Source organism: Eulemur rufifrons, chromosome 1, assembly GCF_041146395.1.
Source record: "Eulemur rufifrons isolate Redbay chromosome 1, OSU_ERuf_1, whole genome shotgun sequence".
In the NCBI taxonomy this organism is placed as follows: Eukaryota; Metazoa; Chordata; class Mammalia; order Primates; family Lemuridae; genus Eulemur; species Eulemur rufifrons.
In genome coordinates, this window is record NC_090983.1 from 960437 (window position 1) to 979882 (window position 19446).

A 19446-nucleotide genomic window follows, 5' to 3' on the forward strand; every position below is an offset into this window, starting at 1 on the left:
TTAGGTTTTGGCCGGGTGCGGTGGCTCACACCTGTAATCCTAGCACTCTGGGAGGCCGAGGCAGGTGGATCACTCGAGGTCAGGAGTTCGATACCAGCCTGAGCAAGAGCGAGACCCCCGTCTCTACTAAAAATAGAAAAAAATTAGTGGGCCAACTAAAAATATGTATATAAAAAAAAATTAGCTGGGCATGGTGGCTCATGCCTGTAGTCCCAGCTACTCGGGAGGCTGAGGCAGGAGGATCGCTTAAGCCCAGGAGCCTGAGGTTGCTGTGAGCTGGGCTGACGCCACGGCACTCTAGCCGGGGCAACAGAGTGAGACTCTGTCTCAAAAGAAAAAAAAAATAATTAGGTTTTAAGGTTTTCACAGAACTCTATTCCATGAAAATACTGGTGGGCAGTGGCATAAGACATCCAGTATCAGCTTGGGGCGAAGGACTGGGATTGTTTATGAAATGATCTTGGAACAAACAGAAAACTCTCCGAAAAAGATTCAGATAAGAGCCCTGCCTTGCACCACACATGAAAATAAATCCCAAACCAAGTAAGGTTTTGATGTGAGAATACAGAAGTCCCAGCAGAAACGCAGACAAATGCGTGTAGCTCGGGAAGGAGACAGGACCTTTGCATGTCAACAAAACCAAAGGGAGATTTACACATTTGACTCTGAAAATTTCTGAATATTTAAAAAATGCCATAAGATCAAACTGAATAGCAAACAACAAAGTGAAAATCGTATTTATAACATATATGGCAGATAAAACTATTGATATCCTTAATTCAAGAAGAACTTCTATGGCTCAATTAGAAAAAGACCACAAGTCTGACTGAGAAGCTGGCACTGCTGTGCACAGACACACACAGCAGAGTCCCGCCGGCCAAAGACACCAGGACCAATCAGCGTCACCAGGAATCAAAGATGCCTAAGGTTAAAAGCACATAGCCTTCCTTTTGGTGCCTGACCTGCCTCGTCAAGGTGGGCCCAAACCGGATGCCCTCCCCTCCCCAGGACAAATGCCTGGACTCACAGGGGAAGCTGAGCTGCCTCCAAAGAAGGTCACTCGGTACCAGGTGGCGATGAAAACCCAGGTGGCAGAGAAGCCTGGGAGCTCAGGGAAGTAGTGCCTGACATCCTCCGTGGCCCGGCGCAGCGTGGCCAGGTCGGTGGTCTCCCGGTAGTAGACGTCACCTGCGCGCCGGTTGTCCACATCTGCCCAGAAGGCGGCCACCACGCAGCGGTCCTTGGCGATGGGGAAGGCTGCCGGGGTGAACTGAGAGACCTCCTTCAGGAAGGAGATGACCCCGTTATTGTTCACCTGCGAGGCAGAAGCCAGAGAGGGCCTGACGGGGGTGTGGGCGGGTGGTGGGCTGTGGTCTCCCCAGCCTCCCCCACCAGACATCCCCCAAGGGTGGCCGGACAGCCCCTGGTCCCCGATAAGGGACCACTCGGCCCTGCTCCTCCCCCTTCCAGACGGGCATGTGCTCGGGGCACAGGCTCTGGCCTGCGTGCTGTACCCGATGCCTGGGAGAGTGCCCAGCCCTGGGCAGCCACTGTGGGGGTGGGGAGCCCCCATGCGGGCCTGGTCTCAGGCGATGGGGCACTCTGGCCTGCCCCGTGGCTCCTGCTCCCAGGCCCCAGTCCAGCCTGGGGCCTCGGGAGGGTGGGGCAGAGCCCTGGATATGACACCAAAGACACAGGCAACAAAAGAAAAACTAGACAAACTGGATTTCATGAAAATGAAAAACTTGTGTGCATCAAAAACCACTGTTAACAAGTAAAAGCCACAGAATGGGAGAAGATTTCTGCAAATCACATATATGATACAGAATTAATGCCCAAAATGTAGACAGAACTCCTAAGACTCAACAATAAAAACCTGATTTGAAAATGGGCAAAGGATGTGAGTAGGTGTTTCTGCAAAGAAGATACACAGATGGCCAATAAGCACCTGAAAAGATGCTTAACGTCACTAATCATCAGGGAGACGCAAATCAAGACCACAGTGAGGTACCACCTCATATCTGTTAGGGTAGCTACCAAAAAAAAAAAAAAAGACCCGGAAAGTAACAAGTGTTGGTGAGGATGCGAAGAAATTGGAATACTTGTGCACTGGTGGTAGGAAGGTAAAACGGTACAGCCATTGTGAAAAACAGTATAGTGGTTTCTCAAATAATTAAAAATAGAATTACCATATGATCCAACAATTCTACTTCCGGGTATATAACCAAAATAATTGAAAACAGGGTGTTTTTTTTCATATACGGTCTCACTATGTTACCTAGGCTGGTCTTGAACTCTTGGGCTCAAGCGATCTCCCAAGCCTCAGCCTCCTGAGAAGCTGGCAGTGCAGACATGTGCCGCCATGCCCAACTGAAAGCAGGGTCTTTAGATTTGTATTTATATCCTCATGTTCATGGCATCAGTATTCACAACATCTAAAAACTGGAAGCAACCCAAGTGTTCATTGAGGATAAATGGGTAAACACAATGTGGCATATATATGCAATAGAATATTACTCAGCTTTAAAAAGTATAATAAGAAAATCTTGACACCTGCTACAACATGGATGGACCCTCAGACATTATGCTAAGAGTCAGTCACAAAAAGTTAAATATTATATGATTCCATTTATGAGGTACCTGGGTGGTCACATTCACAGAGACAGAAAGTAGAATGTTGGTTTCTAGGGGTTGAGAGAAGGGGGTAGTGAGGAGTCAGTGTTCGATGGGTACAGAATTTCAACTTTGCAAGATTCAGAGTCCTGGGAATAGACGGCGTTGACGGTTACACCAGTGTGAACACATTTTAATACCACTCAACTGTGCACTTAAAAATTAAGATGGTGAATTTTATGTCATTAGTATGTGTATTTTACCACAATTTAAAAAATTTGGGGAAAAAGGCTAGGATGAAAAAAATAACGAATGGAAATAAATTTTTTAAAAGATATTTTACCGGCTGGGCGCGGTGGCTCACGCCTGTAATCCTAGCACTCTGGGAGGCCGAGGTGGGCGGATCGTTTGAGCTCAGGAGTTCGAGACCAGCCTGAGCAAGAGCGAGACCCCATCTCTACTAAAAAAATAGAAAGAAATGATATGGACAGCTAAAAAAATATATATAGAAAAAATTAGCCGGGCATGGTGGTGCATGCCTGTAGTCCCAGCTACTCGGGAGGCTGAGACAGGAGGATCGCTTGAGCTCAGGAGTTTGAGGTTGCTGTGAGCTAGGCTGATGCCACGGCACTCATTCTAGCCTGGGCAACAGAGTGAAACTCTGTCTCAAAAAAAAAAAAAAAAAAAGATATTTTACCGCTATACCATATATACATGTAACAGAATTCAACTCATGCCTGCTAAATCTATTATGATTAAAAATAAATGAGTAAAATTGAAAAGACATTTTATTTTAAAGAGCCAAATAAATGACAGAAATTAAGAACTAACTGGGTAGATTTAAGAGCAGATCTGATGCAATTAAGAAAGAATTAGTGAAGTGGAACTAAATGATAGGTCAGAAGAAACTATCCAGAATTTAGAACAGAGACAAAAAGATGGAGAATATAGAAGAAAAGATACAAAGGGAACTAGTAAGATGAGCAAACAAATATATAATTTGGAACACCAGAAGGAAAGGAGATACAAAGGCAGTAGCTGAGAATTTTCCAGAATTGATAAAAGACATCAAACCATAAATTCAATAATCCCCATGATCCACTAGCTGGAAAAATAAAGACAAGTCCATATAAGACACAGGCTGGAAATGCAGAAAGTCAATGACAAGGAGACAGTTTTTAAAAGGGCATCGCAGGTAGCCTGACAGCCGATGTCTCATGAACAGCAATGGAAGACAGAAAACAGTGGAATTATGTTTTCAATGTGCTGCAAGAGAACAACTGCCAACATGACGTCTCACCCAGATACAACATCCTTTTCTACTTGTGATATTGGGAAATGTATATTTGGTCTTCAACCCCGTTTCTTGACATACAGCTCCCCAAATCCTTAGACTCTCCAAAGTGATGTCATTTGTGTGCTAGCTCCTAGGTAGCTTCAGGATTGGGGCTGGTCCCGGGAAAGACCCAGGCAGGATTAGAGGGTTAGGACATCCAGCCACACCCCTCAGCCTCCACGGAGGGGAGAGGGGCTGAAGGTTAAGCTGATTACCAATGGCCAATGATTGAATCAGCCGTGCCTATGTAATGAAGTCTCCATTAAAACCCAGAAGGACAGGGTTCAGAGAGATTTGGGACAGCTGAACACCTGGAGGTTCCTGGAGAGTGGTGTCACCAGGGAGGGCACAAAGGCCCCACCCCCCTTCCCCATACCTTCCCCTGTGCATCTCTTCGTCTGTCTCCTTCATAATCTCCTCTGCAATAAACTGGCCAACGTCAGTGGGTGTTTCCCTGAGTTCTGGGCGCCGCTCTAGCAAATTAATCAAACCTGAGGAGGGAGTTGTGGGAATCCCAATTCAGTCAGTCAGAAACTCTGGAGGCTTGGACTTGCCACTGGTGTCTGAAGCGGCCTTGGGGACTGAGCCCTCACCCCGTGAGATCTGACACTGTCTCAGGTAGCTGGTGTTGGGGCGCATACGGGGGCACCCCGCCGGTGCCTGCTGGAGGACTGGCTGCCTGCTTCTGGCGGGGAAACCCCAGACACTGGTCACAGAAGTCTTCCGTGCTGACTGTTGTTGTTGAATGAGGGACATTTAAAAAGTACTCTGAGTTTGTGTGTTTTTTCTCTTCAGACTACTGAAGGCAAAATAAATACGATTTATACAAATAAATTATACAAATAATAAACAACAAACCTACACTAAAAGAAATTCTAATGGATCAACCTGAAGTCAAAGGGAAACATGAGGTCAGAGCTGCAAGAAGGAAAGAAGGGCAGATGCATGTCGGCCGTGTGCAGAAACAGCGCACACTGCCGCCTCGGAAACCGTGAGAGAGTATGCCAATTAAAATTCATATGACAACAATGGCATAGGAAGCAGGAGTGGATACGTCATGTTACAGTGTTCCGAGGTCACTGAGTTTTCGAGGAGGGTAAAGGTATAAATGAACCTATTAGCGAACATCAATGCTAATGTTAAACGTGTACATTGTACTATCTGGGGTAATCGCCAAAAGAATAGAAACAGTGTACATACGCCCAGCTGACAGAGGGATGAGGTGGAATTATTAAAACACTCAGCATAAAACATGGCAAGAAAGGACAGAAAGAAATACAAGACAGGTGGAACAAACAGCACAAAAAAGATGTAGATTGAAACGCAAGTACATCAGTCATGCATTCAATGGAATGGAGTAAACGCTCCAATTTCAAGGTTTCCTATCCAAATACCACCAAAGGGAAGCCAGGATGGTCATTATCATCAGATAAAACAGATCAGGAGGCCGAAAGTCTTGTCAGAGGTGAAAGGGCCCCTGCACGATAATACAGATGCAACAGCATTTCATGTGTATGCTCCCAACGGCAAGGCCTGGACGGAAACGAGAAATTGAAAAACGGAAACAGGTGAACTCACGCTTGTGGTGGGACATTTCTGCATCCCTTCTGGAGTCAGAGACAGACCAGGCAGACAAAAATCGTCTGTCAGAATATAGAAAATTTGAACAATGCGAATAATAAATAAGACCTAATAGAGATAACACAAATAGAACATTTAGAATTTTTTCTAACCACATTCTGAACCATAAAGCAAATGCCAACAAATTTCAAATGATTGTAAAAATTACAGGGTTTGTTCTTCAGTCACAGTGCAATTATACTAGAAATGTTAACCAAAAGAGTAGAAATTGAGAAATATAATTACAAATAACTCTGGAAAGAAAGATAAAAATGCTAATTAGCAAAAACTTGTGAAGTTGTGGTAAAAGCAGAACTTCAAGGGGAAATTTATAGTCTTGCACGTACGCCTTAGTATGCATATTTAATACGTAAACCCAAAATTTAGTAAATAAACCTGTATATAGTAAAGAAACCCCAAAAAAGAAGAAAAAATTGGTAACAGAAGTTAATGAAATAGAAAACAAATACTGAGTAAAGAGAATCAACAAAGCCAAAACTTGTTTGTTTAATAAAACAGATAAACCTCCAGTGAAAGTGATCAAGAAAGAGGAGTCATAAATCACCTATATTATGACTGGAAAAGAAGATACCACTTTAGCCCCTGATGCTATCAAAGAAGGTAACCAGAAGATATTATAAACACCTTTATAATAATAAATTCAACATTTTAGGTAAAACAAAATTTTCTAGAAAATTGCAACTTACCAAAACTGCTCTAATGAAGAATAGAGAAAAGGATGTTAGCATGATGGAGCAATGGCTTTCTGGAAGAGGAAGAACACAGGCCACCGTGGCTCGGGGGCAGGAGAAACAGGAAGATTCCCGGGATCCCAGCAGAGAATTCTCTCTGCAAGCGGTAAACACTAGGTGGCTGGGGCAGGGGAGGGTGAGCCTCCCCATGTCCTGCTTGTTGCTGATGCCCAGCAGTGAGAGGCAGGCTTGAAACAAGCCACCTGACTGTGCCTTGGCTGTCGTCATGACAAGGGTGCCAAGACTATTCGGTGGGGGAAAGAATAGTATCTTACAGGTGGTGCTAAGAAAACTGGGTATTTCTATGCAAAACAATTAAGCCAGATCCCGCCTCACACCATAGGCAGCCCCAGCCAAAAAATAACAGGACTGTGATTGAGTTAAGGGGTTCTCAAAACTGAAATAAATGGTGTCAGCAATGAGAATTTAGAGTTTTGGGTGGACTTGAAATATTAAAAGTCCATCTGGTTGAACTGTGTAAGTGGCTCCTGGAACCCAAAAAGCAGATGCAAAGTCTTACCTCCTGCCGCACCCCGATCCTTCCTCCTCCTCCACCCTGCCTCAGCTGCTTTAAGAGAAAAGCCAAAGATGACAGGAAAGTTCAGGGACAGGAGGGACTCGAACTTTTACAACTTTGCTGGTTACAGGCACCCAAGTCACCACCCTATGGTCCTGTAGGGGACGGGGGTGCCAGGTCCAGGGGTATCCAAGGGCTCCAAGGACCACATGGTGGAGCTACAGAGGAGTGTACAGTACGAGAAGGAAGGGGTTTGCAAGAAAATGAAATTAAAGGCATCGTAGTGGAAAGGAAGAAATAAAACTATCTTTATTTGCAGATGACATAATTTTAAATATACAGAATCCTAGGGAATTCACTGAAAAACTATTAGAACTAATAAATGAGTTTGCAGGTAACAGGTTACAAGATCAATATACAAATATCAATTGTATTTATATACAATGGCAATGAGTGATCCAAAAATAAAATTAAGAAAACAATTCCATTTACAATAGTAGTAGAAAAAATAAAATACTTCGGAACAAATTTAACCATTTAGTGCTAGACAAGTACACTAAAAACTATAAAACATTGCTGTAAGAAATTAAAGATCTAAATAAATGGGGAAAAATCTTGTGTTCATGGATCAGAAGACTTAATATTTTTAAGATGTCAATATTCTTCAAATTGTTCTACAGATTCAACACAAGCCCACTGGCTTCTTTGCAGAAATTGATAAGCTGATCCAAAAATTCATATAGAAACTCAAGGGACTCAGAATAGCCAACACAATCTTGAAATAGACCGAAGTTGGAGGACTCACGCTTCCTGATTTCAAAACTTACTGCGAAGCTACAGTAATCAAAACAGTGTGGTACTGGCATAAAGATGGATGTATGGACCAATAAAATAGAATAGAGAGCCCAGAAATAAATGCTAACATTTATAGTCAGTTGATTTTTGACAAGGATGCTGAGACCATTCCATGGGGGAAAGAATAGTATCTTCAACAAATCATGCTGGTAGAATTGGATATCACTATGCAAAAGAATAAAGCTAGACCCCTACCTCACACCATATACACAAATTAACTCAAAATGGATCAAAGACTTAAATGTAAGAGCCAAAATTATGCATAGAATTTTATGTTCTTCAAATAAAGTATAGGTCTAAATCTGTGTGACCTCAGATTAGGCAGTGGTCTCTTGACTGTGATAACACAGGCACAGGCAACAAAAGAAAAAATAGATGGACCAGATATCACTGGAATGAATAACATTTGTGCTTCAAAGGACACCTTTGAGAAATAAAAAGACAACCCCCAGAATGGGAGAAAGAACTTGCAAATGACATTCTGATAAGGGACATACATCTAAAGTACTATCACAATTCAATAATAAACAGACAAATAATCCAATAAAAATGAGCAAAGGACTTGAATAAACATTTCTCCAAAGAAGATATACAAAGAGCCAATAACACATGAAAAGATGCTGAATGTTACTGTCAGGGAAAGGGAAAATCTAAAAGCACGATGAGCTACCGCGTTTCACCCGACGGGTCGGGGTGGGTGAGGGCGGCAGCCTTGGGCCTGTGCTTGGCAGCGGCCCACCCAGGTTGGCGGTGCGTGTGCTCGTTCCCTGCACACGTATGCTGTGTGCCCTCTTTCGCATGTTAAGGGTTAGAAGCCACAGATGGGAAAGTTGCGTCTGGATGGTGGGTCCCGGTCCGGGGCATCCGTGGGGCTGGGCCACCGGCCAGGTGGGGGCTCCTGCCCTGCCCCTGCCCGACCCCTCCCGCTGCGGCTCCTGAGGACGGTCCAGTGAGTTCCCTTCCGGCCTCTGCGGCAGGAGCCCGGCCGCAGGTGTGTGCAGAGGCCGGGCCTGCAGCTGCCTGCCCGGCCCTGCTCCCCCGCCCACCGCAGGCCGCGGCGGCCCTGCCCGCGCAGGAGCCCGGGAAGGAGGCGGAGCAGCCGGCCCTGTTCCCCTGCCAGGACAGGGGCACCGGGACCGCAGTGGCGCAGGCGGCGGGGGCGGGCCCAGGCGCTGAGCGCACAGGCTGCGGCAGGAGCCCTCACCTGGGCAGGAGCCTCCTGCACGTCCCTTCTCCCCACGAGACCCTCCAGTGGGGGTGGTGGCAGGCAGGGCCCAGGCCAGAGGGCTGGGGGGCCAGGGCGGGGGTGGGGAGTGACTCGGGCAGCCCCTCTCTATCCGGCACCGGGGGTCCTCCTCCTTCAGTGCTGGGAAAATGCTACTTCCTGAAAACTGGCAATTTTATATTATTTTTTTCTACTTGCAATACCTTGTAAAACACTCAATACAGACATGGAAAACACGGGGAAGGATTAGACCGTCCCTCCTGGACGCCCCCACTAGCAGCTGGGCGCAGGTGCCCGGCCCTCCTAGAGGACAATGTGGGTTTAATCCTGGGTTCTGACCTACCAGGGCCACTGGCTTCTTAGAAACCTGCCCTTGGGTGTTTGCCGGGGTCCAGGGCCGGAGCCAGCTGGCCACGATGGCCTAAGCCCAGCCCGGTGGGCTGCCCAACGCCATCGAGGCACGGGCAGAAGTGCAGCCGCCATGTGCAGGTGACCTGCCACCCCCAGGCGGGAGGGAGCACGGCAGGCCTGTCCCGGACCTGCAGGGTGGAGACGCTGCCCGCAGGGCCCTGGCGGCCCCCCAGCCCGCCCCTGTGGTCCTCCTTCCGCGGGCTCTGCCTGCAGCCTGCAGCCCAGGCCTTCCGGCCAGTTCCAGCAACGCTCTCCTCCCCGCCAAGCACCTGCTGCTAAGAAACACAAAGTCCCAGTGGGTGGCACAGGCCCCAGGAGGGACTGGCACTCAGGCTGCCGGGTGCAGTCTGCACTGTGGAGCGTGTGCCCAGGGGTGCCCCCACCCCCACCCCGCCTCCTGTCCTGGCTGAGTGCTCCCGCCCAGGTGCTCCTGCCCCTCTGAGCAGGCCGATTCCTGGTGGGGGGTTGCCGGGCAGCTGCCGGGCTGCTCCCCTGGGGAAGGAGCGGCAGGGACTCCGGGAGCCCCGAGGCTGCTGAGGGATGTCGCCGCGGCAGCTGCCCGCCCTGGACGGGGCTGCAGGGCTGGCCAGGCGCACCCGGCCTTTCCTGCAGGGCAGGGCTGGCCCTGGCTGGCGGGCAGGAAGCACAGAGGCCGCTCTGGTGGCATTTCCGACTTGGATGGAACCAGGAAAGAGCGGATACGTCCTGAGGAGCCTCTGGGGGAGGCAACTTCCAGCTGGAAGTGTGAAGGCATCTGCCTGGTCCCCAGCTCGGGAGCCTGGAGTCAGGGGCTGCTCTGAGCAGGGCAGGGTGGGCCTGGGGGACCCAAGGAGCCCGAGAAACAGCACCGGCGGCTCCGCAAACAGCAGACGCAAAGGGCGGCCGGGCTCCCTGCTCTGACTTCTCTGCCAAAAACACAACAATAAAGCCCCTGAGGCATTTCATGAGCTTGTTTTGAAACATGAGGCATGTCTTTTAATTCCCTGCAGCCTTCTGGGTAATCAGGTTCCTCCCACAGGCCGGGCCGGTGTCCTGGGCAGCGGTGGGCAGGGCCTCGGGGCTGCAGGGGAAGGTCCCCAGCCCGGAGGGGGGCGGCTGCCCCAGGCCGAGCACCCCGCGCAGCGCTGGGCTGGGCCTCACGGAACCGCGCACGTGGCTGCAGGAGGGAGGCGCAGTCGCTGCGTCCCAGGGAGAGTTCCAGCCCCTGTGAGGGCTGGGGTGCTGCTCTGACTGGGAGACAGCCAAGGGACTTCCTGGAGGAGGGGGCATCTGAGCTGCATTCAGCTCCCAGATCAGGGGGAGGGGTGGAGGAGGGGACTCCCTGGAGGGCAGGGAACAAGAGCGTGGTGGACAGCCTGTGTCTGGAGGGGCTCTCTGGCTGGTGAGGCCCACGGCTTCCTTGTGGCATCCCCTCTCCCACAGTGGCCACCTCTGGGGCACCGAAGCACCTGCTGTGCCCCCCTTCCTTGCTCCCTCCTGCCACCCCCTCCTGGCAGAACCACTTCTCTGCCAGGGGCCCCCGACATGCCGTCCCGTGGGCAGTGGGTGTCCACACTCCCTGCACGGCCACCACCAGCCTGGGCGCTGCGTCCTGGCCTCTCGTGAGACCTTGCTGGCCTCAGCCTGTCCACGTGTCCCACCTTAGGTGGGGGAGCCCCCTCCCAGCCTCCCTGCGTGTCTGTAGCCATCGCAGTCAGAGCTGGCATCTCCAGACGCAGGCCCGGTACCTGCCTGCTCCCCACACCTGAGACCCTCTTCCTGCCAAACCTGCTCACAGGGACAGTGGTCACTCCTCTAGGACCCCAGCCCCTCCCCAACTGGGAGCTCCCAGCACCCTCCAAGACCACCCCCGTCCAGAGCAGACGGCAGGAAATGTGTGCTCAAGGATGGGTTCAAGGGCCTGAGAGGCTGAAGCTGACCCTCAGCAAGGCCCTGGACAAGCTCAAAGGACAGTGTGGCCCTGGACTGCCCCCCTGCGTGGCGGGTTTGCGTCAGGGGCCGGGACACAGTCCTGTTCTCCCTGCTTGGACCCTGCACCAGCCTGCAGAGCCCACAGGCAACTTCTGCGTGGGCCACATCCACGGTGCCAGGGAGCAGGGCAGTGGCTGCACACAGCAGGTGTTTAATAATGGACACATGGTGGGCTGGATGAATGGCTTGCCTTGCTCTGTAAAGAACCACTTATGGGTGTTGAGGCTCCAAGGCCGGGCCCCTGTAGGGGAGCAGGACCGAGGCGAGGTGGGGCCGCCAGCTGCCTGGGTGCAGACGTGCAGCCGTGTGTACCGGGCCGGCTCCTCCAGCCACGGTGTCCTAGATCTGCCCAGTGCCCCACCCCACCCCCACCCCCTCCCCCAGTCACACCACAGTCACCCACGCCTGCCTGGCCGGGAAGCCCCTGGGGCAGGAGGAGCACTTGTGGCCGGGGCCTTGTGGGAGCAGCTTGTCCCGGCCACCCCTTTACTACAAATGGGGCAGAGGGAGAGGCGAGACTGCAGCGCAGGTGAGGAGGCCACGGTCACCCCTCAGCAGCAGGGCAGGCCAGTGTGTGTCCCGGAACAGGCGCCAGGACGCGCCCCTCTGCTGGGCCTCGCTGGGGGTGCACACGGCCCTGGAGGCTGTCAGGGCTGGGGTGACCACGTCCAGGCTGTGCACAGGCCGGGTTGGGGCCACCTTCACCCAGGAGAGGGGTGGGTGCAGTGGGGACGGCACCCCGGACAGCTCGCTGCCGTGGACACAGCGAGCCCCGTGGAGGGAGGAGTCGCACGGGGAGGAGGGGGTGCGGGGCAGATGCGCATCACGGATTCGGGGGAGATGCTGAACTCCCCCCCCAAGCCAGCAACCAGCGCCTGGTCAGAACAAGGGCAGTGCAGCCACGGGATGGAATAGCACGTTGTCATTAAGAAGCACGTTTTCACAGCAACTTTAAGGCACAGGAAAATGCTCGCGGTGTAACGCTGAAAGAAATATGCAAAAGAGAAGCCTGCGTGAGGTGGAGTCCAAGTTTGTGCCATAAAACTCAAAATACGCTTGAAAACAGATAAGGAAGAAATTCACCAAAATGTGAAAAGTACTTATTTTTGGATGATGGAATTATGGATTTATTGTCCCAATGATCAGAAGATGAACAATAAACATTTACTCAGCAGCTCCTAGGAGCAGGCACTTTTCTGGAAGCTTGGACAGCACAGTGAACAAAACAGGCAAAAGTGAGTTTGATCCTAAAAGTAAAGGCGCTGCTGCTATTGTGTCTCTACTCCATGACTCAGAGAAAGGGCTCAGGCCGGTCTGGGAGTGAAAACTTCATGGAGGCTCCCAGTCTCCGCGTGAGTTGTCTGGGAGGACAGCGTGCGGCCAGGGCTCACTTCTGGGCCGGGAAGTTCTACTTCACACTGTCGCCTGCAGCTGGACAGGGGACCCGCGTATATCCCGTGGGCCGGGCCAGAATCCGGAATGCCCTGGGGCAGCACAGACAGAAGGGTGTTCCCGCCAGAAGGCATTCAGGACCTGTCATTGCGGTGCCCTTCTGTTTTGGTTTAATGTCAAACTTACAGAAAAACTGCAAGAAGCTCCCCTCACTCTTCATCTGCATTTACCAATTGTTGGCGTTTTCACCCCACTTGCTGTGTCACTCTCTCCCGCCACCAATTTCTGCTGAACCACCCGAGAATAAGCTGCAGACGTGGCGACCCTTTGCCCCTTAGCGTGTATTTCCCGCAAACACAGATGTTCTCTCACGTAAGCGCATACAACCACCGCGTCAGGACATTCTGCATTGGAGCTGGGCTCCCCCATTCGTATGTGTACTCACTCGGTCACTCCTGCCAGAGAGAGCCCGTGGACTCCTCCTTTATCTAACGGATTAAAATCTGTCACTATCGCTATTTATTTTAATGTTGCAGTTTCCCAGACATGGCCAGTGGGAGCCCCTTCCAGACGGCCCCTGTGTCCTCCTGACACTTCTCCATCCTTCTCTGAGCTCCTACTTTATGGCGCAAGATGTTCCAGGCTGTCCTTGTACTTTTTCTGCCACGACCCTAGAATCTGCAAAGAGCCCTGGTTCTATGGAGCGAGACTGTTTAGCAACCAAGATCTGAGCACTAGAGGAGCTCTCTGCTATGGGGCTACTGCCGCTTCCGCTGCTCTCAGCAGACGGAGCTAGGAAATGTGTGTGTGAATACACACACACACCACAGACACACCCACACACCCATGGCTATATCCACCTGTCATCACACACACACGCACACACACACACACACCCACACACCCATGGCTATATCCACCTGTCATAACACACACACCACAGACACACACACACACCCATGGCTATATCCACCTGTCATCACACACACACGCACACACACACACACACACACACACACCCATGGCTATATCCACCTGTCATCACACACACACGCACACACACACACACACCCACACACCCATGGCTATATCCACCTGTCATAACACACACCACAGACACACACACACACCCATGGCTATATCCACCTGTCATAACACACACACACACACACACACACACACACAAATAGGTACTATGAGTTTATACTGATATGTCCAGTTCCAGTCCAACATAAAACCACAGGTTTCCTTTTGTGCTTTCTCCTGTCCATACCTGCAACTTCTCAATATAGTTACTCATTTGCTCAATAGTTTTAAAATTGCTAACCTATACTCCTGTGAAAAACAAAGCTACACTTGGAGTTTAATATTTGTTTACTATTCTTTTTAATACAGTTTTCTGGTATAAAGTGAAAGTATTATATTAAAATTATACGCTAAACTTAGTAGATAATCTTAAAGCAAATATTATGCTTATGCTCAGGATATAAAAGAAAATATCTACATAATGAGGAAAGAAATGAACGATGCAGAAAAGACCCAAATAGAACTTAGGTAAGTAAAAAATAAAATAGGTGAAATGAAAAAACACTGAATGGGATTAATAGGTTGGACATGACAGTAAAAAAAAAATCAGTTAATTTGAGGACATGACAATAGAAGTATCCAAAATGAAGGAAAGAGAGAAAAAAGACTTAACAAAAAATGACAAAGCCTCAGTGAGCTCTGGGACAGTAGCAAGCAGTTTAACGTGCGTATAATCTGAGTCTTCAAATGATAAGGGAGAAAGAACAGGAGAAAAACATTTGAAGAAGGCTGAGATTTTTTTCAAATTTCATGAAAACTATACACCCACAAATCATAAGTCTTAAGAACCTCAAGCAGAAGAAATATTTTTAAAAGCCCACAATACACCTAATAATCAAATTTCTGCAAAGCAGTCATAAAAAGAAAGTCTCAAAAGCAACCAGAGAAAGGTGCCACATACACAGAGGACAAAGATGGGAATGACAGCAGACCGCTCACTGGGAACTATGCCGGTCAGAAGACAATGGAGGAGCCTCTTCAAAAACCTGCGGGGAGGGGGGTGCAAACAACAAACAAACACAAAGACTCCACGTCAGCCTAGAACTCTACTCCTCCCAGAAGAAATATTTTCAAAAATGAAGGTAAATTTAAGAATTTCCAGATTAAAAACAACTGACACCATTCATGCCCAGGTCTGCGCTACAGAAGATGTTAAAGGAAGTCGTTCCAGCAGAAGGAAAGTGACAAGCAATGGGAATCTGGACTACACAGAGGAATGAAGACTGGAAATGGTAACTATGTGGGTAAATATATAAGACTTTCCAATTTTTAATCTCTTGAAATGATAATTAACTGTTTAAAGCAAAAATATTAACAATGTATTATTGGGTTTATAACATATGTAAAGTAACATGTATGACAACAACAGCATGAAGACCAGAGGGGGAGAGCGAGATACGGTCGGCAGTTATTACACTGTACCTGAAAGAGCATATTATTTGAAGGCAGACGAGCTAGTTGAGAGTGTATTTTAAACCTGGAATAATCACTAAAAATAAACAAAGACGTATAGCTAATGAATGAGCCAATGTGGAGATAATATGAAATCATTAAGAGAATCCAAAAGAAGGAAATAGAGAGAACAGATGTAACAAATAGGAACCACACTGATATTCACACTAAATGTAAATGGTCTAACACTCCAGTTAAAAAGAGGAGATTTGTCAGCCTGGATGAAAAAAACAAGATCAATGATACATTTTTTTTTTTTTTTTTGCATTTATCAGAAAGAGAATCAAGGCCAGTCACCAAGACTCAGGGAGAGCTTTGCTGATGATCTCAACAGAAAGCCAGAACCACTGCCCGGTTTCACCGTGCTGCGCCCACTCCCTGCACACCCCACCGTCCTCCTGGGCCTCCCTGGGGGAGGCCGTGAGGGACGGTTTACCTTGTGCCGTTCTCACCCCCAGCCCATCCTCACTCTGGGATCTCGCCTTCCACACACACCTCAGCCTTTCCCTCCCTCACACAGCAGGGCTGGCCCTGTCCCCGCCCCCCGGGGGCTCCCACCCCTGCCGCAAGACCGCGGCCCGGCAGTCCGGCACTACCATGCCAGTGCCACATGGCTCAGGCCATGCCTGGGAGGGAGCTGGCCATGGGCCGAGTGGGGCGTGCAGGCCCTGTGACCTGTGTGGGAGAGCTGACCTCGGCCCACAACCACCCTGTTGGGGGAGGTGGGACCCCTTCTGGCTTGGGACACACAGGGTGCAGGGTGCTGGTGGCCACCAATGCGAGCCCACCGCATGCATGTGGCTCACACATTTTGCCACGTGCATCCTCTGGCCTCAGCAGGGGCGACAGAGAGTCTTGCACCTGGGTACCCCTGCTGCTGCAGCCAGGCAGGCTGTCATCCTACTCTAAGACCACCACCAGCATGGTGGCACGAGGACAGATATGGTCCCCACCCTCACGCAGCACAGTGCAAACAAGAAAACAAATGAGCAACTGCGGTGAGGTGAGAACTGACAGGAGACAGCGCGGCAGGCGCAGAAGGCAGGGCTGGGGGCGTCTCAGAGTCCAGGGAGGGTCTGCAGGTGTCCAGGCGGGTGGGGACAGGGCCTGCGCCAGGGAGGTGGCCGGTGGGAAAGGCAGAGCTGCCAGTGACGTGGAGTACGAGGGTGTGGGAGGAGGCTCTCGGGGGACATTCACAGAGATGGGCCAGGGAGGAAGCAGGACTTCTGTGTGGGTCCCGCCAGGTTTGGAGTGGCATGGCAAGGGGACAGCTGGACACAGGCGTCTGAAGGTCCCTGAATCTGCATTCTGAGCTTCGGTTTCCTGATCTGCACAGGGGACGACTACCCAGAGGGAGTTGCCAGGCTCTCACTCCAGCCTGAGGCCACTTCCTGGGGAGCCCCTCCCTCTGCGGTCCTCCCCAGGCCCAGCAGGGGCTGGCCCACCTTGGCCAAGTCCACAGTGGGGGCCTTGGTGGACAGGCCCAGAGGAGCAGCCGGGACCCTGCTCCCCGCCACGGGGCCCTGCACTCGCTGGGACGCATCACGAGGTCAGAGAACAGTGGACAATGATTTCTCCCCACGCGTCTGCTGCCAGATCGACCTCTGCGCAGGCCTTGGTCCCACTGCGGTTGTCCTTGTGGGTCAGGCAGGTTTTCCAGATGACTTGGAGCCAGTGGTCAGACAACCGTGACAGTGGTGGTGAGATGCATGTCACAGGCGTAACTGGATGGGGGGCTCCATCCCAGAGATGGGGAAACTGAGGCTCGTGGAGGAGGAAAGGACCAGGCAAAGGTCACGGGCTGCCTGAGGAGCTGGGCGGGCAGGGCAGCTGCCCTGGGCCTGTGCCCCGGCCTGGGGAGGCAGCTCGGGGCAGCGGACCTCAGGCCGGGCAGAGGCGGGCGCTGGCCAGCCGGAGTCCAGGGCAGCTTGACTGTCGACACTTCCCTTCCTCGCCTGGGGCCCTGCCAGGCACTGCCCCCAACCCTTCCTGTCTCCCACTCAGGGCTCTACGTTTCTCGGACTGGCCCCCAGAGTTTTCCAAAAGACAAGGAGGGTAAAGAATTTCTAAGACCCCGAGGTCAGGGAATGTCACAGCACTGAGGGGCCAGCAGTGGGGGCCGGAGGAGGGGAGACAGGACCCTTGAGGGGCCACCCTGCCCCCCAGCTCAGACTTGGAGACACAGCTGGTGGACTCGCACCCGGTCCGCCCACCGCAGCTCCTGAACGGATGCCCGGCCCCTCACAGGAGCCTGGCACCTCCACGGACACCGCCCACCCAGCCTCTCCCGTCCCCAACGACAAAGGAACGGAGGCTGGAGACCATGTGCTGACCCCGGCCACACCGGGTTTCTGACGCCAAATTAACCAAGATCTTCCTGAGTGTCCTCAAGACCACGCCCTGGGTGGGGCTGCACCTGGGGACAGCGGCTCCGGCTTCTGGGGGAAGCAGGGACTCCCTCTCGCTTCCTGTGCCTGCCCAGACCACTCCACCGCCACAGTCCCGCGGCCTTTACCGGAAGTGGCAGTAAAATGCCCACGCGGCGGGAGGCTGCAGCACTCCGCCCCGCGGGCAGCAGCGTCTTAGTTTGTGTTTAGAACCTCAGCAATGAAGCGTGGCCTCAACGCTCCTCAGAGCCTCACAACTTCCCACGTACCGCGACCACCACACGACAAAGAAGCAAGATGACGAGTCCCTCTAGAAAGGGGGCTGCCCCATGCCGTCTCGCCAGGGCTGTCACCTGTGCGCCGTCTCTGACGAACACGGCAGAAGCACCAGCCTCCTGCAGGGCACTCCTGACTCCCACCTGTGCCCGCGGGCAGCGCCACGCTGCATCGGCCACGCAGCAGGCCCACTCCTGGCCACGCCGTGGAGCCCCAGCAGGGAGGCCCCTGGGTTCAGCCAGGCCCCTGCGGACTACGTGGGGCTGGAGGAGGCCAGAGCCGGTGTCCAGAGCAGTGTCCTCGTCCTGGGGGGCCCTCGCTCACCTTTCTTTCCATTTGGCTTTGACTCTAACTACTTCCTTTTTCCCTCCCCAGCCACGGAGCCCGGAGTTATTGCAGGCAAGGTGTCCTGGGCTTGGCTCCCTCAAGAATTCCATTTGCTTTTCTACTGAGCAAGCCCCGCACACACGTCCACATCAGCAAGTGCTCTTCAAATAATATCTTTGTTTCAAGAAAAAGCTCTCCTGGAGACCCATGTTTTGTTAGCAGCCAGAAGTTTCATTTCTGATAAAACCACTTGTTTTCCTAGCGGGTCTTGGCACTGGAGAGCTGTTTCCCCCGGTTGTTTTGGCAAGGGCGGGTGTTTTCGGTGAGGCTGTCAAAGGGTCAGCTGTTGCAATAATATTTTCACCTGTGACTCAGGGCGGGAAAGTCGAGCCCGGCCCAGACGCTCAGGGAACATCCTGACAGCTCCGCGAGGCGGTGCCGGCGGGCGTCTTCCCACCCGAGACACAGGCAGACCGGAGCGCGCTGCCCTGCCCGCTTTGTACTTCCGGAAGTCAGTGCTCCCCCCTGTCCAAGTCCTGGCCCAGAGGGACTTCCAGCGGGTGGCATGGACATGGCCCGCCCACCTGTCACATCACCCCGTGCTGCTGCCAGGTGGGGAGGCTTCCTGAAGGCCTGGGGTAAGGCAGCCGCCAGGCTGTGGAGTGGGGACTGCGACCCACAGTGCGAGTGACGCTGGCTGTGGTGGGGGGTGCGGGGGTCCTGAAGGTCATGGTGGTGGAGGTCATGTGCACAGTGGTGGGTAGGGGTGGTGACAACCAACCGTGCAAGTGTGGATGGCGACAGGGGGGATATTGAAGACGACGGGGACGGTGGTGGGGCTGGAGGAAGAGGTGCTGATGGTGGAGGTGACTCGTGACGGGGGCTGATGGCGGGTGGGGAGCTACGATGAGGCCGTGGCCGAGCTGAAGATAAAGGTGCTGGTGGTGGGACGGGAGGTACCTGCACACCAAGCTGGCCCAGCAGTTTCCTAGACTGGCTCGGGGCATGCAGGGAACCGGGGACCAGTGCCGTGCCCGGCCGCCCACTCACAGTGGATGCTCCACGAGGTTATGAGGTGCAACGTTTCATTCCCTGGGCGGGGAGCCCACCAGTGACTGGCCCAGAGTCACGCCCGAGAGCCGCGGGGACAGAACTGGCACTCAGGTGATACCGTGTCATTCAGCCCAAGCTGTTCCTGTAGGCCCGAGCTCCGGGCCCCAGAAGCT

General features: G+C 52.0%; 1 protein-coding gene across 5 annotated transcripts in view; it reads right to left on the bottom strand.

Annotated features, from left to right (window-relative positions):
- The window catches only part of SNED1 (sushi, nidogen and EGF like domains 1), a 70328-nt gene that overhangs the window by 50083 nt on the left and 799 nt on the right, over positions 1-19446 (bottom strand). For all 5 annotated transcript variants that reach the window (XM_069492566.1, XM_069493834.1, XM_069493256.1 and 2 more), the window contains exon 2: positions 1028-1315. In XM_069492566.1, coding sequence (XP_069348667.1) covers positions 1028-1315 — 288 coding nt within the window. The remainder of the gene's footprint in view (positions 1-1027; positions 1316-19446) is intronic.